Below are 25,850 nucleotides of genomic sequence, written 5' to 3'. Positions count from 1 at the left end.
TGTTTGCCTCAGAAGTGTCTGTCTGGGGTCAGTGGTCAGGCTTACTGTCCATAATGCAAAGGACACCATTATCTGAAAAGGTGCATCCATGACCCTTTTCAATAATTTACAAAGGCCCTAAGGGAAACAGTGGGGACAAGAGGTTAAAAGTATCTGAAGGAGTGGCGTGCTTATGATGCATGCAGCAAAAAAACTGCCCATCATGTGGACACACTGTTTTTAGAACTGAATCAAAGATTCATCAAACCAAAGTAGGTGCAGGAGGGCTTTTTTTTGGTGAGGAATGAGTTAAAGCCAGCTGACTTGAGATGTGTGGGGGGAGTCTGCACAGAGCAGAGAAGGGGAAATGAAGGGATATTAAGGGAGAAATAAGCATGAATGCCGAGGGGGCTGGCTATGTCACGTGTCTGGACTTAGCACCAGTCCTCCTACCTCCTACTGCTGCATCTTTGTGGAGTGTTTAGCAAAGTGGAAGAGGAAAGAGTGGGGGAGGACTGTGTATATGTGCGTGTGTGCAAAAGAAGCAAGAGAAAGAGGGTAAAATAAGAGAAGGAGTAAGATATCCGATTAAATCTGATCTGATTTCTTCTTCAAATAAAGTTTTTTTTTTTAAAGTCAGCCCCTGTCTGTGTAGATTTTCACTCACTCATGTCATGTTAATCCTACAAGTGTCTGTAAAAAGCAACTAGGTTTCTCTTTCAGGAGAAGTCCGGTTGCTTTTCATTGAAGCTCCGAGGTTTAAAGTTAGCCAGTAATGGTCTAATGTTACGTAGTACTAATGAAGTTTTCTTTGCTTTGGACAGGCAGAAGTGCTGTTGTAAACTGTAACACTCAAGGACCCTAATAATACAATCTGAATACTTATACCGATATCCAGGGGTACTTTGTTTGAGTATTCCCATTTTATGCCACTTTTTTAGTTAGACTTTTTTTTATTCTCCCAACTAAGTCTACTAAACAGATACTACTTACTGAAGATCAAGATTTTACATATAAATATTATATAGATGTTTATAACGCATTTGTGTAGATTAAACAAATCAGGACTAAACAAAAAAAGTTCAAATGAATTCAATCTCAAACAGTCATAACTCTGCTGTAAATGCATATTGAAAATAATGAGCCAAAAATATGAGAATTTAGCACTGACTGGGGACTTTCTATTCAGAATAATGAGTATTTCCACTTTTGATGTTATTGGATGTCATTTTAAGTAAATTTTGTGAGTAAAGTAGAAGTTAATACATCATTTATTAACTTATCATTAATGATACAAACAGGAGAAGCAAACTATTGAATAAAATGTCTAAGTTAATTTCACGTAAATGCTAATTAGATGTGTAGTTTTGACACATGTAACTTTATTACCATTTCAATTGTACAAAAGTAGAGGATATGGCATGAAATTTAAATTTCCAGCTATAATTTAATTCTAAAATGCCAGCCGAGTAAAACGCATGAATACTACAGATACCACAGAGATTCATCAGTGATTTAAAAAAAAAAAAAAAGCTGCTGCATACAAGTCTTTGTCAGAATATGACGGGACATGATTCGTATGATTTGATTACCGGACATGTGACGCTCTGACAGTGTGGAGGGGGCGTGTCCACTGGGCGTGTCATCCCGGGGAGTGTCTGCTTTCGGCCAATCAGCTGTTAGACCTGAGGTCAGTGGGCGTGGCCTCGCCTCCCACACTCTCCTGTCCCAGCTGCTGCACGCTTTTGTTCAAACTCAGAAGTCAGTGAGAGAGTTGGCTCCGTGCAGAGGTGCGCTTTCACGTCACTCACCAAATGTACATAGAAAACATCAGCAGAGTCTCTCCTGGCAGCTCATCTCGGGGTATTTTTGACCCTCGGTGCCACGCTGGGATACGAAATCACTTTTTTTGTTGCTCTTCATTCGCGTGAAGTTCAAACAGGGACAGCAAGGTGTCGTGGACGAAGCAGCTGGATCCCTGGAAGCGTGGGGAAGGATTTTTTTCTTGAACCGTTTCTCTTGTCGGTTGGGAGTTATGACTGCTGCCATGTACACTTACTAGTTTCATCTGACAGAAAGGAGAGAATAAAGCTCATGCTACCCACCATCCTCCTCCTCCTCGCTGGATATCTATGGAGAGGGTATGCTGTATGCTCTCACGCAGCACTTGGAGTTACTTTGCGGCCAAGGCAACACCGTGAATGTTAAATTTCACCGATCTGGAGAGCAGAAGACGATACACTTAACCTCATTTTGAATGCCTTTGCAAGGAGTTTGCTGGTTTCTGTGCTGCAGGCAGGGCTTCAGTTTGCTCGGACGGGACTATGGGGAGAAAGAAGAGGAAGAGTCTTTTGAATTGCGCAACAAGGAGGACTTGACTCCCAATGGACGGGTAAAACTCTCCACCTGCACTCACAGCTCCTGAGCATATACACATTTCAGAGCATAATTTTACAGAAATCACGTTTAAATTGTCAGAAGTAGCCTTCTTCAGGAGGTTAATGTCAGTATTGTGCAAACAGATGTTGTTATACATGTTGTTATGACAGTGATTGCTCTTGAAAGCTAAATATGGATTGCAACTTCAAGGTGTGATAAGAAAAGCAGCCTTTATTCTGAAGTAGTGAGTCCACATGTCAGGTAGTAACTTTGTAGGAATCATCGGTTTGTTCATTACTGATGCAGTTTGATGTTTTGGTTTGCATGATCTTGAAGGCTTTGGCAACGATGCGCAACCACACACACACACACACACACACACATGCTGTCTGATGCAAGCTGTTAAAGTCAGTGTGTTGAACTGGTCCTGTGTATTTGGCCTCCATCTGCTCAATTGCAAATAAGACTGTGGCCTTGTCTTCTCTGTAATGTTAGTCATCTGATCAGGCACAGAGAGTTCAGCATTGTCCACCCACTTGTGAGGGGGCATTGTTGCCTTGAATTGAGGTAGGCTCTTTCTTTATAACCCAACATGCAGCTCTTTATGTACAGTGTCTTAGAAAATCCAGCCTCAAAAATTTGTCAGAGCTTTTAAGGAGAAGTTTTTCATAATCTTTGGCTCCAGTGTAAGCAAATTCTGCATTGTGAGTTGTTTGGAATCATAGGTATAGGTATTTTATCCTGTTGAGATAAGGCTTATACCAGCAGTATGGCTTTGTAGATGAAAGTTCTACCACCTGGAGCCACCTACTTGCATATCCTGCTTATCTATTTATTGTCCCTTTGTGTGCTTGCAACCAACCAGTACAGTGCTGCAGCCATTTGCATGAAAAAACGATGGCAACAGATAAGTTTTACACAGTTACTGGCTTAACAGAAGTCTAACAGTACCGACAACCACCAGATAAGAGCAACATCTGTTGCTCAGGGTTATCCAGAGAGGTGTTGGTGTGTAACACACCCTATCTCGGTCATAATGTACCATCTGGCCGGCAATTGGTGGTCAAAGGAATCCAACTGTTCTCCGTGACTGCAATCAATACAAGATCAGAGTAACATGTCCCAATGGAGATGCCTGATGGCCTTCTAACGTGAGACACACATCTTTTTTTTTTCCGTAGCTTTCTCGCATCCCTTATTGAGATGCAACCTATGCTGTGTGTTCAGAAGCGTGCTCATCTGGTTGTCTTCGGTTAATTGTACACTATTTGAAAAAGAATGGACATTATGAGATGACCTTAACTGAATGACTGAATTGTGGTATTTCTTTAAAGGATGAACAGTGTCAAAAAAAGTAGCCCAACAAGTTCCTTCAATTTTTTTGGATAACATCATGTCAACAGTAGAAGTCTGATATGAGCAAATGTATGCCCAAATACTAACTGGACAAGGGAAATTTGGTTTAATATAGCTGTAATAAAGTCTTAATGATGCTTTGTGTTGTTAGTCAACAGTTATCAGTCATTGCATGTCAGGCCAAGCCCATTGAATGCAGTGCTGTCAATCTCAATCATATAATCAGAGAAGAAAAAGGGCTGATTTATTGGAATATATAAAAAACAACATTTTGACCATGGAAGTCACACAAATGATACCAAAGGTAGTCCAAATTATCACAGTGCCCCCCCAAAATAGTTTTTTCCCACTGCATTAGATGAAAATGAACCCCACACTGAGAATAGCACTGCTGCATAATAAAAGACCAGCTCAGAAAAAAATCTGATAGAAATGGCTTTATTATATATTGCAAAGCAAAACTGTCTATTGTGAAGCTCATAATGCTTCTTTGTCTTTAGAGCCGCTTTGTCCCCCTGGCGTGATGTTACATTACTGATTAGAGTGTTGGCTCTATCGATTAAAGCTCGTAAATATTGCTAAATATGAACTCACTTGTCCTGAGCCATAAAATATTGGTCTGCCTCTATCAGTCTGTGTGATATGCAACATTGTGTCTTAATTTATCATGTGGTTAGGCTTGTTCATTTTTCTCAGATTACTCCTCAGTGGAAGGAACCACGTTATTGACTGTGGTAATTGACAGTGTTTTATCAAGTAACCAAAGGCAGTAAACTATTTTTTGGGCTAAGCAGGCCTGTTTTATTATAATAAATCTACAGAGGTTTTATGGAGTTATTGGTTATTGATTCCTTCATGCTTGCAGGCGATCAATCCACTCCAGCAAATCTTGTTTTCTTTCGATTTGTGTTACTGAGTTGTGCTGGAAATCTGTATCAATAGTTCACCCTGAGCCAATAATTAGGACCACAGTTGCACCACTCTAAGCCAATAGCGTCAGCTGACCCTCCCCTCAGAACACACAGATCTAGCAGATACTGTTTGGTTTGCCGTGGTGTCAACAGAGGGGGTGGAGATGATCTGCAGTGATTCCCAGGGAAAGCCCCTCAGGGCTACGTTCCATCGTTTACCCAGAGAGCTCCAAGTCATCCAGCGCTTGACAAGTCACATTTTCAGACAGCAGGTCAGACCTCCCTGGCTGCATCTGTGTGTGTGTATGTGTGTGTGTCCGTTGGGCTTAGAAATACTCCATTTACTAGGCCTCTGTCCAGCTCCTGCCAGGGATGACCACAGAAACCCACAGGTCTAGTGGAGTCTCCCTCCACAAGACATCCAAAATCCTCCCCACGATCTTCCGCGTTGTTTTCCGACGTGCTGCCAAGAGCTTCGCCATGATGTGTAGCATCCACAGAACCAAAGCCATAGGCGACACACTGTCCACTGCCAGCGCTCTTCATACTGAGGTTGGAATCATGAGTCAGTGCTGATGCTTGTGTAGGCTTGGCCCTTCAGAGCACAGGGCCATGTCAGAACCTTTTCACTTCATGTTTACAGTCCTCATTGAAAGAAACTGCTCTTCAACAGCTGCCCAAACAGTCACACTGAGCTGAATGCCTCCAGTGTTGGGACAGCTAGGCACTAATTTTAGGACAGGACATCCGTCATTCTCTCTTCTTTCCATGTTTCCACTGAAACCTTTATTCAGTTTTTATGTAATGTGAAGTCACGTTTACCAATAAACTACCACCGCAGAGTGTTTTGGCCCGGCCAGTTGTAAGTGTGGACCGGAGCACCGCAGTGCATCCTGTTGCTTGGAACAAACAGGCACAGTCCGGCTCTGCTGAGAGTGGGGCCAATTAACCATCGCTGCTGCCCTCTGCCTTCGGAGGTGTCACGGTACGCTGGTTTATATTTGGTTTCCGTTGCGTCTCTGCCTCACCACCTCCAGGCCACACATCTGGTCTTCAGGCCGACACTGGCTGAGCCCAAGCATTTCCTCCTGGTTACTCAGCCTCCCAGGAGAGCTGAAGGGAGAGAGAGAGAGAGAGAGAGAGAGAGAGAAAGAGAATAGACGAGGGAAAGCGAGAGCGGAAGTCAGCCACGGAACGAACACATCATGGCATCTTTCCTTCTTTCCCTCCATGCTCTGCTCTAGTCTGGAGTGATTCATCCCCTGCCCGTCCAAAGAGAGATCTTTTGCCAGGGCTCTGCATCGCACGCTATCCTCGTTCCTCATCCCACAGCCCATTAACTCTATTGGACAGCTACTTTTCTGTAAATTGTTACGTTTTTGTGGAAAATTACTCCAAATATTCAGACTTCGCCTACCTATCCCATTAGTTTATTGATCATCTGAGCAGTGTATATTATGAAACTATGGCTTTTCCATGTGATTAGTGTTGATTTCTTGTTTTCAGTCATGGCTGCCTGGCTGAATTTTCTTCTCCTGGGCTGTTGGCTTGACTAAATCATTTACTGTATGGTTATGGGCAGTGGTAGGGAATTACCATACACACTCTCTTCCATTCATAAGTCACTCTCTGACACTGTTCAGTTATTCTTGCCTGTCTGGTTTGACATTTACAGTACCTCCCCTGAGTTAAACATCAATGAAGTTTCATTATCCAAGCCCTAATCTTTTCCTCGTTTTCCTCGGAGTCCATCTGCCTTATAAATATAACACAGATTCCATACTAGCCTATAAATTTACAGTTCATGTTTTCTTTATTATTTTTGAGCCATCTAAAAAGAAGCAGAGGACTGTTTTTGTGGGGCAACGGCTATACTTAGGATAGTTTGTCCAGTAGTAAAGTGTGGTGTGTGAACTGTGAGGGGCCCAGAGCTGACCTGGATAGTGTTTCAGGTAGGCCAACACCCTTGAATTGGGCCGGGCAGCCACAGGAGCTGGCTCAAGGCTGTGGTTCGCAGAGACAACAAGTCAGGCCACGGCGACACACAGTGCCGCTCTGCACACCGGGGAATCGGTCCAAATTGCACACAGGCGAGCTCTGATGTCTGATGGGGTTTTCCAAGGTCAGGTTGGGAATTTAGGGGGCTGGAGGACTGTGAAAGGAAACATCCTCTCCCATCTTCTGCTTAATAGGGGAGTCCTTCGATGAAAAGTTCATTGTTTCCCCTGTGTAATTTGATAACTTCTCTAGTATGAACTTGTACTGAAGGTTTGTGGCCATGTTCATCAGCGTTTCACCATACACTTACAGACAGAAAAGAGGAAGGCAACAGGTGAAATCTTACAAACTAGGCTTATTTTTAGGTTAGAGAAATGACTGATCTGAATAAAAAACATTTTGGGGTGTGATGGTCGGGGTAGTTTTCGCACAAAAGATTCTCTGTTCTCATCTCTCATATTAAATTAGCCTGTTTTACATGCCATATTTCTCCCCACCAGCCTACCCCTTGCAAGTGAAAGCCAAGCATTACAGGAACAGTGCAGCTATGTGCTGAGGCTGCCAGCACCGACTGCGAGCTCTACTGTAACATGGCCACTGAAGGCACACCATTGAAGAGATCACTTCAACCTGTGGGCCAGTTCTAAGGACAGGCTACTGTTTGTGTTGCATTATCATCTATTTACCCTTTTTCTCTCTCTCTTCTGTTGACAGACTCCAGCTGAGGTGACTGTTTCTCAGCCAACTCGCACAGCCAATGGAACAAATGGGTAAGGAGAGAGAGAGAGAAACATTTTTTTCCCCCCAAATTTTAGGAAGTGATAGTTCCTTCTTTTACTTGTATACTTCCCCTGAGTGCTTGGGATTTCTGTATTTATCCTCGGGCGGGCACATGTGTAAGTACTTGATTTTTCACTTCCTCTGCTGTATCTCGTGGAGCTCTCCTCATGTGAATGCATGCAAGTAGTATACAGTCACATGCATATTGACAGACGGTCCGACATCGATTGTTTGCGGATAACGTGGCTGTCTGTGTCGTGTTTTCACGCTTTAAACTCTTGACTGAGTTTTGCCGCTCAGAATTTAGCTCCACTGTCATCTGGAGATGAATTTGCTAATAATACGTCAATCTTCAGCCTTGGTGATTGCTCCCACTCACACTTGAAATGTCAGGTTAACTCTATCCAGCTTCCTTATCGACAAATCCAATTACTTTGTTAGTTTCAAGGCTCAATCGGTTAGTCACAAGGTGCCAGTACGCGTCTTGCAAATAATGAAATTCAAATGGTCATGTGGTTTACAAGTGAATGCTGGTGACAATGAAAAGGAGTGATTCATAGAGGGCTTGAACCAGACTATTAGTGCATGGCTGTGATCTCAGACAGTGATGTAGCCAGGCTCTGCTCCACTCTATCTCTGGCATCGTGCCCTTATCATCCCCCCCACCCCTGTTCCCTCATCCACAATCTCTACTGTACATCTGCCGACTCACAGGCAATGAGTCACAAAGCTCGACTTGTAGGACTATCGTGCACCACAAATGAATAGACGAGGGTCCGCAACAGCTCTCAACAAGAATAGAGCTGCCTCGTGAAAAGTGGGTAGGTGAACCGAAACAGATACATTTTGCTGCAGTCATACAGGATGTGCTGTCTCTTGAGGCTTAAAGGAAAGAAGGAAAGAAGTGGGGACTGGACTGGGTGACTCAGTTCTACCTCAACAGCACTCCCAGAAGAGGTGTGGCTCAGATGTGTGTGTGTGTGTGTGTGTGTGTGTGTGTGTGTGCCACTTCTACAGTATAGTGGAGGTGGCCTCAGGCCACATGGCATAATTAACTACTGGTTTTGAAGGGAGTGTGTTAAGAGCCTGGCTGTAATCATCACACTGAGCGCAGAGATTAGAGAGCGTAGTGCTTGGTCATTACCTGGCCAATGAGTGGACACACCCAGAAGTTTAGCTGTATGGAGAGAAAGCCAGCCTCTGATAAGTCAGCACCCTGTGATGTAGGAAATGGTGCCATATCCATTCAGTCTTACGAAACAGGAAAGACAGCTCTGGTTTACTATGTACTTTTACCCAACAATTGAACTGAATAGTCTAGATGGAGACATTAATCTAAACTATTGGATTGAATTACAGCTGAGATGAGATGGCAATGAACTAAGGGGATTTATGATACAGCAATGCTCAGATAATTAGTCACACTGCAGGCCTGATGTGGTTAGGAAGTGGAAACAGAGCTGTGGTACAGAGACGTGTCTGAATGTAGTGGGCCATGTCAAGGGGCTATGGATATAATGGTGCTATCTGTTTCGCCAATTCGTATCTGCTAAAACTGCTTGCAAATATACAGTTATAGGCAGTCTATTTTGAGAATGCGATTAGTGTATTTATGTATAATGCATGTAAGTCTTGTACCAGAATATCTATTACACAAACATAGCTGCAGACTTACACTTTAGTGCTCTCAAAACTGGCCAAAAAAAAAAATGACGCTTTATTTTTTTTCTTCTAAAAGAACTCATAGGGTTGACTCATTTACATATCTGGTGTCCATAAGAGGTCAAACCAATACAGCTAGAGACATAAATAATTTTTGCGATGAGCCCTCAGATCGCTAATGCTGGAATGATAGGCTACTTGAAGCTTACTCAGCTTGCATATAACTTTATCTTGAGGTGCTAATATTTTGCCATCTGACCAAAATCCGGGCTTTTTAGATGACTTGGTGTGCACATCAGTCTCTCTGCAGGCAGGTTGGGCTGCAAACTCTGTGCTATCATTACCCCACAGTTGTTGAATTTTTCGGTCCGCTCAGCGTGACCTACATTTCAGTTTCAATCAATGAAAGTGACTTTGTGTGACTCCTGTCCGTCATGCAGTGCATTCAGTGCAGTGGCTCAGGCCCTGCAGACAGCTGTTTTTGTGCTGTCTTTTTTTTTTTCTTCTTCTCTATACCAGAAATTTCACAACTGAATGTCTGTTTTTTCCCTTATAATTTGTTGACAGTCCTGCTCATTGACACAAAGTCATGAAAATGTCACTAAAAACATATAACACAGAACAGACTGGATTAGATTTTCAGCTGTGTGCAATACAGAAATGAGAAGTTCTTGGTGATTTTGTGCACAATTTTAAAGCATGCACATTTATTGACAAATTTTTAATGATAGTGATAATTGACTTTTTTGTTGCAGTGTTTTACTGCACTGTCACTTTGACATGGAAGCTGACTAATGCTGCAACTATTGTTTTGTTTTTTTTTTTTAAATATTTGATTATTCTGCTAGTGATTTGTTCAGTTAATCATAAAAAAAGACCTTTTGATGACTTCTCAAAGCCATGTGTGACATCTGCAAACGCCTGCAAAATCACAAAGCTTTACTGTCACATATGAAAGAAAAAGAATTCAGTAAACCAGCAGACTACAGAACATGAAAAACGGAAACTGTGTTAGATTTTTCCACTACTTTTTTGCTTGAAAAATGACTGAAACACTTAATGAATAATTCAAAAAGCCTGATTAATTGATTCATTCTTTCAGCTCTAACCCTGACATGGTTCGTCAGGCACATATTCTGTTGGAAATGCCACAACTCAGTGCTATATCAAACAGTCTATAATGTTTCAACTTCAAAAATGAAAGCATTGATCTTTATGCTGATTGACTGAGCTGAGTTATCAAGTGGTGATATTAGCTGGCATGATGCAGGATAAAGTTGTCGTGTTTTTGCGCTGACCTCTGTCAGTCGCCGGCTTCTTACTCAAGGTGTGGGTGATGGATGTCTCTGCAGGCGGACAGTGCAGAGTCTCTCCCGTCAGTCTTTCAGTCAGCAGAAAGTGTTGAGCAGCTCGCTCCCTCCTGCTGTGCTCACCTTCAAGTCTGTCTTACATCATCACTCTTTTTTTTTAACCTCACTTTCTTCACTCTTCAGTTCCTTCTCGTAGCCAGGGCAGGGCCGAGTACAAACTGTACCGAAGAGAATGTGGACACTTGAGCACTTTATCTGCCTTTCTCACCATTTGTTCCATCTGCTTTGTCATTGCCTCCCTCCCTTCTCTTCATTGACAGCTCTTGGCAGTCCAGAGTTTGACATTTTTTTAAAACATTTTTTTGATGTGGGCTACTAGGCAGTAATGGCTGAAAGAGAACACTGTTCAGGAATGCATTTCATGTGTGTGAATGTATGTATGTGCATGAAACAAGCGGTTGTTTGCGCGAAGAGCTTAGAAGTGGGCCCCTGGTAATTGCCTGTCTGGATGTCTGTCGTCCTGTCTGTCAACCATCCAACCCTCACAAACTGTCCCCCGTTTACAGCATCAGCAAACATAAAACGTTTTAATTCACATCACGACGTTTCGCAATCAGAATGACTTCATTGAAACTAAAAAGTCACTTATTCTGTATCGTAAAATATCTTGCTGACAACACACACTTCTTCAGTCACAAACTCAGACTTCCTGTCACACACCCCTCCTCCTCTGGTCTCAAAACATGACTTTTTTCCTCTCCCCTCTGCCTAGTCCAGAGTTTCTTGGCAGTGGTCTTGAGTAAACAGTGTATTTTTAGCTGGGAGGTCATATAGGCCCAGTCTTAATCACCACATTCCCATTTTCCCACCAGCCCAGTTTCAGCCAGAGGCCCATGCAGCCAGCCCATGCACTGTGGGGGAGGGGATAGAGACCGGGAAAGAGAAAGAGATGGATTTTTACAAAGAGGTTCTGCGATTATTTAGTGCTACAGTACGATCTACTGTATTTTAATGAACATAGTGCTCTTTATCCATGATGCTTTTTTCTCAAACCAGTCTCTTATTGCATTAATGTCATTTGTGTACAGTGTACGAGCCGCAATGGAGCAAGACATCAACAAAAAGCCATCTGCTTTACTGTAATTTCTCTGAATGCCTTTTCAGGCCCATCTGAGCTTTTCACCCATCAGACAAGTATTCCTGTGACACATGTGCACAAGGGTCATTTTTGCAACTGTTCTTGTGGTTACAAGGACTGACTTTGTATGCTGGGACATGTTTCCACTGCGGTCATTCAAGCCTGAGAGCAAGGACACTAGTTTTCTAACTTTAATTAATGTCTCAGCATTGTGATTAGACCCCAGACTGAAATCAATTACTCATTGCTCCAGCAGCTACCACCAGACAGGCGGTCGACTCATTGTGCTGCTCACACTACTGGATTTAAGTGTGTCACTATCGGTGTGACTGTGAAAAGTCTGCCGGCAGCGTGTTCATTAGCTGTAACGACCTTTTGCAGTATGTAGGAGCAGTGTATATGCTGTTGATCTGAGTCGGTCGATAATCTTATAGTGTAATTAAATGCATTCACTCGTGTCTATAGAGTGGAAAGAGCAATAAAAACATCTCTGTATTATACTGTTATACAACTGAGCGCTGCAACAATGAAGCGACTACACTTTTTAAAATAACTGAAGGGACCTATTTCTATCACTTATTTAAATGCTTGGTTGCAAGATTTAAAAAACATAAATCTATTTCCATGATTTAGATAATCCTTTTAAGTTGCAAACATTGTTTTGATGGCTTTGTTTGACATAATAATGCCGGTTATTGCATCAGCTTAATATTTTGTGTCATTTAAACTGAAATTTCTGTGATAATAGCTTAATTTTCTTTATCTTTAGGATTTCAAGTCCCCTCCTTAATCTTACCGTACCTGAAAAGTTGAGACTGGTAGTTAAAAACATCTTATCTTGAGGAAAAACATACTCTCCTAGCTTAATGTAATATGTTGGTTGAACATGATTTTGTCATAAGTTGCCTCAACTCAAAAAAAAATCTCAAAAAGACTGATAAAAACTGTTGTGTTCATTTTTATTTTATTTATGTTTCAGTCCAAATATTACTTTTTCAAATGGAGGCAATTAATTAGGGACTGATTTGACAATTGGATAATTGATTTAGACAATTTTAAGCAAAAGTACCAAACATTTACTGGTTCCATCTTCTTAAATGTGAAGAGTTAACATTTTTCCCCCTCTTTTTATGACTTCTGCTCAGAAATCCACCAAGTTAATTTTAATTAGGAGGCTGGCAGAAGTGTTTTTCCTAACTCGATTGCTGGTAACTATGATCTAAACAATGGAAAAAATTGCATGGCATAAGTTGGCGGGACCGCTGATTCCTGAACTATTTTTGATAATATGAAGTAGTCATTGCAAATTGCACTCACTACTCATCGTATAATCAACATGTAAGACAGATCAATGTCGTAGTCATAAAAGGACAAGATTTACAGGTCGTAAAGTTGCTCTAAGGTAGCTCGAAGCCTTGGCAAGCAGCCACTTAGGCTTCACCTACTTTGGCTGATTAGATGTCTTTTGTGGGTGTGTACACAATGCATGTGATTGACATCTGTCTGACTCTCCTTGTAGTTTTGTTGCACTTGTTAGGGTGGGACAACGTTCAAGTTAGTTTCTCTCTCTCTTTAGCACATGGAATTTGGTGACCTAATATAACTTCCAGTGAATCTCCACCCAACTAAACTTGATCAGAGGGTTAGCTAAATTTAACTGTACCTGCGTGGGTGTTTCAGTAATGAAGTAGTTGTGTTGTACAAAAAAAAAAAAAAGATTTAATCCTCTGAACTCGCTGCTAGGTTTGAAAGGCATGTTATCTTTTTTTTTTTAAATGCCAAAATTATATCATTTATATGTACCAGAAGCTGTAAACACAGAAAGAATTGTCAGATTTTCAACTTTTCAACAATCTTTAAACTATCCCTGACATGCTATTTGGTTGGGAAAATGATCCAAATGTAAGCTTAAAATCTGGATCGAAATCACTTCAAATGCCTCATTCCAAATTTCAGGCATGAACCAGATTCTGTTGTAGAACAAGAAATCCTGCACTCTTCAGTGCAACAAATGAACAATTAGTGACTCAGCCACGACCAACAGTCATGAAACAAAAATTCAGTCTCTTCAGAGTCTTTTATGCTGAGCTGCCGGCAGTGTTTACACAGAGCCGATAGGAGACAAGTTTGGAAATAAATGAAAAATGTAAGAAGTAAATTATTTGTATTATTAAGAAACACAATTTGTCATTCAGTATTGTAATCAAAAAAAGTAATTCAACGTTTTTTTTTTCTTCTTTCGTCTATAATTTATGGCCATTTGACTTCAATGTGCTACACAAAAGACGTTTTTGAGTTCTCTTTACTTCTACGTCATGGTTGTGCTGTTTGTAAAATGAGCCCAAATTAGGAAAAAAATGCCCAGAAATTGTTCTAAGGAAGTAATATAAGATAGTCATATTTGTAGACCAATATTATAAAACTTAATAAGGGTTTGAAAAAAAAAGGAAACAGGTTTCCAAATTGACGCAGGTGGAGAGTCTAATAGTACTTAAAGGTAGACTATATGACAGTTGGTGTCAGTTGGCCTAGTTTGAAACAATCGTGATGATTACAATGTTTGTGTTTCGAATCATTTTCTTCCTCTTTGTGTTGGATGTTGTTCTCTCTTCTTCTGTTCTCACAAGTCAAACACTTTGCTGCTTTTAACTGCACAAGCGTATGACTTCTATGGCGTCGAAGAGAAGTGAAATTGAAAAAGTAGGACAAGCTGTTAATGCTGACAATTCATGATGGACATGTCTGTCACACAGCTCATCTAATCATCAGCCCCATATCACCATATCTTAGGGCCTCACTGGCCTTACACCATACAGCCTGTCACTTCTCTACGTTACCACTGTTGCAACTGCACAGGATGTTAATATGTGCTTTAGATTATATAGATAGATTATAGCATCAGATCTGTGTGGTTGTGTGCATATAGGGAAATGTTTCCCTTCCCCTCACTAGTCTGTTTCTTCATTTCTGGCTCCTATTTTCACGACTTCCCCCTCTCATGCTTTGTGGGGCAGCCAGCAGTTTTTTATTTGCTGCTCTGAGCTGATCTATGGGCTCTGGGCTGCCAGCCTTTTCCTTTTCACTTTCTTAAACAAATGTCAGTTGTGCGTGTTGCACTTTTCCCTCTTGTATCATAAGAACTAACATTTAAAACCGTGCAGTGTGTTGAACTCAAATCACAGAGCAGAATCCTGATTTTCAGCAGATGTGGCATTAAAATGATGCTTCTCCTCCTGAGCGGCTGATGTTTTGTCCTTGAGGGGAGGGCAAGTGAGAGAGAGAGGGAGAGAGAGCGAGGTGCTGTCTGTAGATGTGCACTCGCTCTATTCTTCGTGCTGTCTAATCCCCATGTCAAATTCTTTCCTGCGCTCCACAGGAAGTTGCCCGCGAAAGGCCCCACCGTCACGGCCTCTGTTGGGGCTTCTGGGAATGTGGGGGCGGTAGCACACGGGGGAAGAGTGGAGGTTGGGCTGGGGTTGTAGGGCTGCTGGACAGCTGTGGAGATCCAACGCTCCCACATCAACAGCACTGAGACATTTGCCCACAAGCTTTACAGAATTTTTCTTTAATTATCAACCATCTTTTATTTTACAAGCTTACAGACTGCTGTAATGAAAATGACCTGTTACCCCAATTTACATATGAAAATGTTTTTAGGTATCTGTACCGACATCATTTTAAAACTGATGTTCTATCAGGCGTATTTGTGCCAGACTTTGGTATGATTCCTGTGTCTATGTGTGTTATATTTCTTTTTCTGTTGATTTTTTTGGCTGTCATTGATTTTTTTTTTTAGGAATTAATGTGCTTTTAGAGTAACTTATCCTTATAATGGATAAATTGTTGATATAAGTTGTCATCTTCCATCAAGAAGTCAATCAAAAAACATTAAAACCACCAACTCAACTCAAAAAGGGAATTAAAACCCTAATTGTTTGTTTCTTTTGACTAAAACCAAAACAAAGAAAATAGATAATGAGCTCAGAGGATCAAATCAGCGGCGGCTGATATGATTTCTTCTTGAACTTCTTGATGAAAGATGATAAATATCTTGCAAGAAACAAAACTGAGCTTGTAATAATAACAATCAAAAAAGAATCTTGTTAACAAGGACAGCTTGTTGTTGTGCTGTAATGAGACACTTAGCTGATTGTCAGTAGTAATAGCATTATACTGCTGTGGTCTGTAGCCAGCTTCAAAAGGAGATTTCAGACATTAGCTCGGCTTTTGGAACACAATAGTCGCAGTGACTCTGCTAAAGCAGCATTTAATTTGAAGGTCAGGCATCTGTGCTTCTAAAGGTCAAAAGTACTGAATTTGACTTGTAAGGTATTTAGGTGGGGACAGTCCTTGGAGGCAGAAAAAGCTGATTTGTTCTTGTGCTAGCTGCATGCACAATGCCCATATTTCTCAAAACTGCAGACATGAGAGCCAAGATTTGTTTGGACACTCTTCCAGCGTAGATAACCATGTGTACCACATAACATGTCCTCAATAAAACTGTAAAAGTAAAAGCCAAGCTTGCTGGCTCAGATCCTGCTGTTGGTTACACCACTCGTTTGGAAGTTCAGACTTGGCCTAGTTATAATATTAGTGTGTAATAAGCTGATATTTAAAAACTGAAACAATAGCACACAGTAATCCAAAGCATTTAACATTAACATGCCCACCGTGTCTGCCAGGCTGTGTACTTGTCTCAGGGAGCAGTTTTTCTATAGATCCAATCCCTGTCCTGTTTGGGCTGCCTGTCTGCATGAATGTCTACGTTATGTAGCAGGGGTTATTAACACCCTCGAATAAGAGATGTCATCACATTTCTATGTTTATTTTAATGCCTTTAAGTGGGGTCTGTGGATGCAGGGACTGACAGAAGTCCCCACAGGCTGCTGCTGTTGCAGGCGAGCAGGCTGAGTTATACAGCATGACTGAGTATAATGTGACAGGCTCCTGAGTGGCTCTCTCTCACTTCTGCTTTCTGATGATGACCTGGACCAATTTATACACACATACAGAAAAATCGGCCCGTCATATAGAGTTTCACTGTGTCTGAACATTAGCTTAAATTAGAGATGCCAGTCAGTTAGAATCAGCAACTGCAAATACACTTCATAAAGAGTTGTATGCATAATAGAACTGAGACGCCGCACCACAGAGGTCAGCTAGACACCCGCGGTATAGACAGGATCAGGCCAGAAAGAAAGGAAATGGCTTCTGCAGTCATGTAAGCCGAGTCAAAGCAGATAAGACTAACTTCAAACTCATTGATTATTGCTGCCTTCCGTGAGGCGGGACCTTTCCGGAATTATCAGATCAATAACTGCATAAATCAGCTGGTGAAGGCGTAGGTAACTGGAGGCCAGTAACCCTGGAGGGAGGGCTCGACTCATTTCCTGAGCAGTGATCCCAGGAGGAGGAGGACAGGAAGGAAGGAGGGGTTTGTCACTTGTACCTCACAGCCTCGTTAGACCCAGGAAACACAGAAAATAAATGAGTAATTAGATAAATAAACGAGGACAGATAAAACCACTGAACAATCTAATAGACTGGAAATGGTCCTTGGCCTGAGATAATGAGTCTGACTTTGTCCACAACATTGTCCGACCAGATGCTGAGCAGTCACTGTCTGTGGAAGTGGCTGCAAACTATCGTGGGACATTAAAGAGAGAAAGAAAGAACAGCAGTTCAGCAGATTTACAGATGTTTTTGATGTTTATGGTTTTAACTATCCAAGGCTGTGACCTCTTGAACCTTCTGCCTTCCTGTGACCGGCGTGAGCCGGCTGGCTGGGAGTCAGCCCGGCGTCGCTCTGTCACGTTTATTTTCAGTCGCCTGCTCAGCTCGCCGGGCCAAAGTGATAAAAGAGAGACGAGCTGTCCACAGTGGCGTGGTATGCATCAGCGTGCGTTTGAGTGCTTGCGTGCTGCTGGGAGGGAAAGTGGGAAAACGCTAGAGGACAGATATTCGTGGCACTTCTTCCAGTCCCCCTTGTGTGACCCCCCACCTAAGAGTATCTGGGAGGATTGTAGTTGGCAAAGAGTCACATGAGGGGCGGGGGTCACAGCCAACTCTGTGTCGGGGAGCCAATTAGCTACCCAATGGGAGGGAGTAGTCAGGGGAAGACTTGAGTTGAGAGTGAAGCACAGTTATGTACAATCTCTTTCTGCTCTTCCATGCAGACACACTGTCTCAGAGGCACCTGACGAGATGAAGAGTCTGATCATTGAGAAGAATAAGATGGGCCTGGAGGAAGAGCCTGAACTGTTGGTGAAAGGTGAGTCTGACTTGCCCGGCAAACACATCACATCACTCCATCTTGTCTCTGATCCACCTTAAATACATGCATCTACCTGCCATAATGTCATTATGCTGATGTGATGACTGATCGATGAGCTGATACACAGATCACTGATGACAAGCAGCAGGCAATTAAATAGGCAGAAATGTTCATCATCCGCTCAATTCAGCTTCTTTGGTTTATATTTATGCTCATTGTATATTTGTGCATTTTTGGTTGGGCAAAATTGGCAGTTTAGAGACGTCAACTTAGGCTCTTGAAAATGGTGATGGGCTCTCCATTTTATAGACTGACCAACATTTAATTAATTATTATTATTATTGATAACAATAATAAGAAGAAACTCTGTTAAAGAATCAATAAAAAAATGGTCTGTAGTTGCAGCCCTACTTTGTGTAGTAAATGAGCTCCTTGCAGGAATATATTGGTGCTGCTCACGTGATTAAGTATAGCTTATATTTCATTAGCCTAATCGTCTCCTGCCACAGCCTCCTGCTTTGTTGTCACCCTGTAGCCAACCCCCGTCTGATCATACGCGGCACCCAGCTGCCCTCCCATCACTCGGCATGTATTCATGTGAGGATAGCTACTGGCATCAGGCGCCACATCTTGCATGTCTGATGCTTTTGAGGAATGATCTCACAGGATATTTCTGTGCATTTTTTCCCCCTCCTTGGCCTGCTGCTGACAGGGAGCAGTAAAATGCCAGCGCTTGGATATGTTACGTCCTGTTTGGAATGGCGACAGTCAGATTGCCTAATTCTGACAGCAGTTACCATGCACCCTCGGCTAGTGCCCCTCCCTCACTGTTGTCCCTCCATTTCTCTCCCCCCCGTCTCACAGTTTCCCTCCAAAACTGAACTGAGGACAGCCACTTTTCCTTGAGCCACTGTCACTGTAGATTGCAGCTTTTGCACAACATCCCTGTCGTTCACTAGACTGCACTATTACAGCCCCCACAGCACCTCGGGGTGTTAGATAATCCCTCTCAGTTCTCTGTGTATGCTGCTCAAGACTATGTTGTGAAGAATGCCTCCATTAGGTCCTTTCACCCAGTTAGTTTTTTTTTTTTTTTTCTCAGCGGGACATCCTGAGGCTACATGGGGTGAATATTGCCCCAGTATCTAAAATAGGCCACCAACATTGCAGATATAGACTGATGATGTGAGGTTGAATTGTAAAACCCATGTAGTGGTGACAGACAGAGATGTTGACATTGGTTTATTGACATACCTTTGTTGATTTACAGTTAATATCACTCCTCACATGATGCACTGCCTCTCATGCTCCAGTAAACTGCAGCTGAGTCTGTCTGAATCTGTCTGTTCCAAAAGGTCACAAGGTTTAGTCCTGAGTTCCTTGCACATAAATGTACACTTTAGATTCAGTTCCTAATTTCAGTTATTGAAATTAGAATCTATTACAGTGCTATTTCAATATGACCATTTGCACTGTTTAATACAAGCAAACAACAAAGAAATGAAGGCAGGCAGTAGACAACATTAACAGATATTATATTATTTTGTCATTTTCTGTGATTTTTACACTGTTTATAAAACTTGCAAGCTGGGTTTATGGGCGAACCAGAAAATGTGGTGTTCAGTGGAGGAAATTGGGACCTAACTTTGTTTTAATTTTTGTGATGTTCCTGAGAGGGTGTTTATGTAATGCCAGGTGATCTTTGAAATGAAGTGTGCTTTAATATGTATTGTTCATGTTTTATTGTAATGTTATTTATTTACTGAACAAGCATACAGTACCCCAAGAGTAATCGAAGGCTCGTAGCAAAAAGATGGAAATGCACAGAGCGAGATTGTTTTCTCAATCTGTGTTTGAGGGGGCAGGGCACTGAGGGGTCAGAGGTCACAAATGAAACAAATTAAGGGCGAGCCGTGGCCCCCAGGGGAGACATTAGCAGGCTACAGAGATGGGATCCAGATGGAAGACCATGGGAGGGGTATACAGGGGGTCTAGGGACTCTGCTGCTCTTTCTCTCTCATTCTGTCTCTCTCCCCCTTTTTTTGCCTCTTCTCATTGCACTGCTTAAATTTCCCCAAAAAGAGCAGCATCTGTGGGACATCCCACTGTCTGTGACAGAGGCGTCAGGGCAGCAGGCCTGCCCTTCTCGCTATGTTTCTCACCCAGTCAGCTTGTCTGCAAACAGCATCCCACATCCAGTCTGTCAGCAGGCTCAGCCCAGCTTACCTCATGATTTTTATTTATCCTTTTCACATTGGGTTTTGATGCTGACCCCTCTGATGTGGTGTTAAGTACCTCCAGGGTTTTTACTTTGGGCTATATTGGGTGGGTTTATGGTGGGTTCAAACCTGCCACTTATATCATATAGAGGCATTCTCAAACAGGAAACATAGCCTGAGAGGCTGAGCCTTCGCCCCCTCCTCTCCTTCTTATTTTTATTTCGGAGCAGCAGCTAGGCAGTGGGATCTTTGCACTGCCTGGGAAAACCACTCTGAGGCAAGGTTAAAAACAGGGAGAGAGGAGAAAAGTGGCAGATGAAAGCAAATAGGAAGAGAGTGAGAGGACGGGAGAAGAAAGATGCAGTCGAAATGAGCGCTGGCTGACAGGTGGCACACAGCTTGCTAACCACAGAGGAAGTTGTGATGCTGGCGTGGCGTCATTACTGCTTTCACAGGGTTGGAGGCTGAAGGTACATTGCCTAATTGTTCCTTTAAAACCACTCTCAAGTATGCACAAGCCATGTGCAGTCACACGCACAGCCACCCAACATATGTCACCCTGGCAGTGTACAACAGGGTGTACGCCCTGCCCCCCAGCCCAGCATCAGCCCAGGTGGTTTGCAACAACCCTTTGCCGTCTCTCCATCAGCCCTCTGGATGAACTCTGACCCCTCCTCTACCAGGACTCTTCAGTCCGCCTCTGTGTGTTTCTCTCCAGGCAGCATCTGGACAGCGCTCTGCCAAACTAGTTTATTTGTCCAGTCTGAGTTGAAATACTTTTTAGGAACAATTTGCACACATAGTTGAAGGAGGAGAAGAGGTTCACTGTTTGGCAACAGGGGATCTGTGCTATTGCAGTCTTTCCAAACGCTTAGAACTTTGGGAACACAACGGCCTTGCATTGTAGAGTCAGGCCTGGCAACATCAGCAGGCATGCCAATAAGCATGTCTTTGTCTCTCTCTGTCACACTGGTCCAGTATCTCTCTCTCGCTCTCCGCGGCTCCTTTTCTCACTCTGTCAACCTCAAAAGTGGTAATTATGTTGGCTGCATGCAGCCTTTAATGCCTATGCTATTAGCTGGCTGTATTTTTATCCCCTAGTATTTACCCCAACAAGGCAGTCACATACAGACTGCAGCAAACTTTATAGACAATTACATGCCTCAGGGATTATTCTTAGTGAGGACATGGTGTGGCAGCACTGGTTTAGTAGGTCCTTGACTAGCCCACCTACCTCTAACGTTTTTCAAGTGAACTGCCTGCCTTGGTGTGTAGGTGTTGTACTAATAAAGGAGTGCCACTGAGTATTAGTACATTTCTGTGATTTACAAGTTACTTGGTGCATTTGCTTCAAGGTGACGTTTATGTCAGACATGCAATACATTGCTATGACTCTGTGATACAAGGTGTATGTCCTACAGTAAGGTACTGGGCCAACTTTGTTTTGCTGTCAAAACTGGGTTGTTGCTGCAAGAGCTGCAAGCATTTATCTGCCAATTATTTTTTAAATGAATCATTTGGTCTATGAAAGTTCAGGAACCTGTGAAAAATCTGTGTCTTCTGCCTGGAGAAGAAGACAACCGTCCAAAACACAAATATATTCAATTTACTATAAAGCAGCACACAAAAAGCAGGAGGATCTTACTCATAAGATATTGGAGACATCAAATAAAAAATACAGTATTAAACTATTAGAATTTAACAGTTTCCGAGCTGATTAACTGTCTGTCGATTAACTGAGTAATCGCTGCAGCCCTACTGGCATGTGTTATTTCATTTTGAGGTTGAGTTGTCATTTGATGCGTGTGTGTGTCCTATTTAAAGGTTGGCTGTTACGGGAGGTGCGAGGGAACTGGATCAAGCAGCGTCGGTACTGGTTTGTGCTGAGCCAGGACTCCCTCGACTACTACAGCGGACCGGAGAAAGGCGCCCGCAGACTGGGCACGCTGGTCCTCACCAACCTCTGCTCTGTCATCTGGCCAGACAAGCAGACTTACAAGGAGACAGGTGAGCGAGACTCACATATGTGCATAAGCAAACGCAGACGGGCTGAGGCATAGCTGACTCACAGTTATATACTTGCCCGTAATCTTTGTAGATTGCAGTCAGATCTGTGTTAATTCCCTGTGCGGTGTAGTGTGCATACATTTTTTTAGAAATTCCCTGGAAGCTGTTCTGGGTTTTTTGGTGTGTGAAGTGGTGTCTTGTGGCCCTCTTTCCCTTCCCATGAGTGCCGTAATTCTGAGTAAGTTTGGGAAGCCCCAACCGTGTTTGGTCCAAAACGTGGCTCAAAGTTGGTCAAGAAACCTCTCATTTGAGTAATCAGCGGGAACATCTCCCTTCCCTTTCTTAGAAGAGGGAAACAAAGGACATAAAGAATTAAGAGGAAAGTCTTTGCTTTACAGGAAAAGACACAAGGATGACTTGTCCTTTTTGACTGTGTTTATTTCTCAAACATGTTGCCGTCTGTCTAAGTCTGTTTGCTTGTCCATCAATGGAGAGGATTATGTCCTACTGACTTCACCAAACCACTTAAAATGCCCAAACTGTCGTATAAACCCAAACCCAAACATAGTTCCTACTAACTCAATATGCCAGGGGACTTTTCTGGACAGAAGTGTGCTTTCAAAAGTGGCTTTGTCACAAGCTCCGCTGGCTGTTTCACTACTGAATAGCTTTGTGTTCCTCCTAAGCCACACAGAAATTTGTCACGAAAGACTTGCGTGAAATTCTTTACTTCCTCTGTATATTTTCTGGTTGTTACCATGAAATATTGGTTCCATTTAGATGCTTCATATTTAGCAACACTGACCTGCTCCAGCTGGTTAACTTAAGGGTACAAACAGGTACAACCACCATGCCACCATATCATAATCTCAGTTGTAAAACCTCTTCATTTTGAGTATGTATCTCACCAAGAACTTAAACAAAGAAGGATGTTGTGCCAAGTCACGTAGCAGGAAAGCCTGATAACAGCCGTGGGGCTGCAGATCAAGCTGGGCTGCCTGGGGTATGTCTAATACTTCCTCTGCACAAGGAGGAAGCATGCCTTTTTTCACTTTTATTGCATGTTGTCCAAGTGGAGACTCACTGAAGGGTTTACCGCTCGTGTCCTAACACATCTGCAGAATAACTGTTCTTGTTTGGTTTTGGTGTGGTCTGAGGTTCCTCTACAGCTGACCTTTGATCCTCAGTAAACCGAGAGAGGAGGTCAGGGAGAGGGAGTCACGGCCGATATGCGAGGCGTCCCCTGCAAAGAACTTTTTGCTGTTCCCTTTTGTGTTGACCTAAACTGCACTGTGGTGCATTTTGAATGACTAGTGCCAGTAATTAAAACTGGCAGTGATTTTTTAGTATGTGTATGTGCTTTTTTTCCCCCAGGTTACTGGAGCATTACAGTTTATGGGCGGAAACACTGCTACAGGCTGTACACCAAGCACTTCAATGAGGCTGTACACTGGGCTTGTGCCATCCAGAAAATAATTGATACCAAATCACCCGTGGAAACGCCAACACAGCTCCTGATCCGAGACATCGAGGTGGGCCACGCAACACAGACCAACATATGCACATATCTACCAAACTACCTGTGATAAGAGCCACTAAACAGCCAACAGGCTGCATAATATACCCCGGACTCTGTTACCGTGGAAACCACACGACCACACTGGGCCGGGAGTCCAAAGTTTATTCTGCTTGCCTTTCTCTTTTGAATGACCTCATCTTATTCCATCATACCGGGACAGGCCATAATAACAGAGCGCAAGTAGAAAGGTCATTGCAAGATAAAGGTATTTCCAGTTATTGAATGCTGAGAAAAAATGGATTTTGTGGGATTTGAAAGGATGGTGTTTCCTTTACCTTCTCACGTGCAGGGAGTGTGTTTGTAAGGGTCAGCTATATTTTTAGACCAGGGGTTGCTAGAGAACACGGCGTGCTGGAATCTCATTGAGCAGACAGATGACTCGTCTTGCATTAGTCTGCCCAAGGGGTGAAGAGAGAGGGGGGGAGTTTTGGCAGGGGAGGTGGAGGAGGGCTTGGCGTGAAGCAGCAGGAACAGATAAGCAGTCCTTCGCCTGGCCTCCTGTCTGAGTAATCTCCCAACGAGAGTCTCTAATCTTAAAGAAAGTGGTTAATCTGCTCGCCTCTGTCTAGCCCTGTCTGCTTTGCCAGGAGGGGCCGAGCTCATATTATGGAGGAACAGCCTGCTTTTTAATGTGGCCCTCGCTCATTGTCTTGAATTTTCTCTCTGAAAACTCTTCCTCAGTCTTTTAGAATGTTCTCTCAGTCTATTCCTTTTTGTCTCTCTTTACACACAGGCACACTTTCTCAAATAAATGAGGTATTTTCCCTCTCAAGTGTGAGATTAGGGACTGCTGCTGTAAAAAAAAAAAAAAATCAAAGGGAGAATGAACAGAAGCAGCTTTGTGTGAATAGGACCGCTTGCTTATCTTTAAAGCATAGATTCGTGTTGAAGCCGCAGACACAGAGGAGAGCAGGGATGGCAGCTTCAGCCGCGGACCTACAGCCAGAGGCCGTGTGTGAAAGAGAGAAACATGAAAAGGATCTGAAGAGCAGATTGATTGTGTGGAATGCTCTATTTAAAATTATGCATTTAATGAAAAATTGGGGCAAGCCAAGCAGCATAGCCAAAAAGAAATGTTTTGTAGCACGAAACACAAGCAGACAGATGATCTGTCAGGGTAGGCAAACTTATTTAGAGGAAAAAACAGCCAGATGCAAAATTATTTCTGCCCTTGTTTACTGCAGTAAACAGCTACTGCCTCTAAAACTCACTAAATAACATTTAATTTGTTTAATCTAGCTACCAGCATGTTAATTAGGGTCCGAGCACCCAAAAGGGTGCGAAGACCCTATTGGAACTGCTCGGATTATTATTATTATTATTAGGGTCCGAGCACCCAAAAGGGTGCGAAGACCCTATTGGAACTGCTCGGATTATTATTATTATTCGTGCCAAAGAAACACGGTTTTGAGGCCCTAAACATACTCGAAAACTCACCAAAATTGCCATGTACATCAGACCCGGTGAAAAATTTTACAATTTGGAAGGACAATACACACCTCAATAGAAAAATTGCTCCACAGCGCCACCTTCTAAATTGTCAAAAGCACATTTGGCCTAGAGCTACGCAATTTTGTAGGCATATGGAGCAGGTCAGGATGAATAAAAAAGTCAGGCTGGGCCAAGTTGTAAAATGCAACACCGCTCAACGGCGCCCCCTACAATATTTCATAGATTCCCATTGGGGCTATGTTTGATTTACAACTACTACATTTGCTACACATATGTAACAACTACTACATTTGCTACACATATGTAACAACTTGTGACGCACAAAAAAGTCCATTAGCATGTTTCTGTAAACTCGACAGGAAATCCGCCATGTTGGAAAAACGGCGAGCATGGCGGGCCATTTTTGCTGAAAAATGGCCATTTTTGGCCATTTTCTAAATCGAAGTCCTCCTAGGGGGTTCGTCATACACACCTGACATTTGGCAGGCACAAACTACAGGACGTGGTGACTAAAAGTGCTTCAAACGCTCCGAAGATGAGGCCCGGTTTGGAAATGGTGGTCCGTCCAATTTCGATCAATGGCCATTTTGTCCATTTTCACAGTGTTTTTTGCATTCAACTGACTCTTGTCGGATGGTTGTTTCACCTACACTGACAAGATTCGCTGGGCATGTGTAGCAGGTCAGGACGCACAAAAAAGTCAATCAGTATGAAGCCCTAACCCCAACAGGAAGTCTGTTATGTTGAAAAACCCTGGTGACAATTTTGGTAATGTTGCCTGACTTTTGGCCATTTTTGACCATTTT

At 42.7% G+C, this 25,850-nt stretch overlaps 1 protein-coding gene across 1 annotated transcript; it reads left to right on the top strand.

The window, feature by feature from the left end:
* Positions 1-1,732: 1,732 nt before the first annotated feature.
* plekhh3 (pleckstrin homology, MyTH4 and FERM domain containing H3) lies at positions 1,733-23,599 on the top strand. The gene is made up of 5 exons (XM_008296086.1): positions 1,733-2,371; positions 7,338-7,393; positions 17,690-17,784; positions 21,831-22,013; positions 23,388-23,599. Exons 1-5 carry the CDS (start codon positions 2,237-2,239, stop codon positions 23,597-23,599), a joined length of 681 nt encoding a protein of 226 aa, XP_008294308.1. The 5' UTR covers positions 1,733-2,236.
* Positions 23,600-25,850: the final 2,251 nt, after the last annotated feature.

The sequence above is a fragment of the Stegastes partitus genome, unplaced genomic scaffold (genome assembly GCF_000690725.1).
Source record: "Stegastes partitus isolate 25-593 unplaced genomic scaffold, Stegastes_partitus-1.0.2 Scaffold1099, whole genome shotgun sequence".
NCBI lineage: Eukaryota > Metazoa > Chordata > Actinopteri > Pomacentridae > Stegastes > Stegastes partitus.
This window is presented reverse-complemented; position numbering and strand designations above follow the sequence as displayed.

What these genes read in the sequence shown, in the direction of transcription:
- plekhh3 (XM_008296086.1), top strand. Translation starts at nt 2,237, where the DNA reads ATGCCTTTGCAAGGAGTTTGCTGGTTTCTGTGCTGCAGGCAGGGCTTC. An exon ending in GCCTGAACTGTTGGTGAAAG is followed by an intron (nt 17,785 to 21,830) that starts GTGAGTCTGACT and finishes TCCTATTTAAAG; the next exon opens with GTTGGCTGTTACGGGAGGTG. An exon ending in GCAGACTTACAAGGAGACAG is followed by an intron (nt 22,014 to 23,387) that starts GTGAGCGAGACT and finishes TTTTTCCCCCAG; the next exon opens with GTTACTGGAGCATTACAGTT.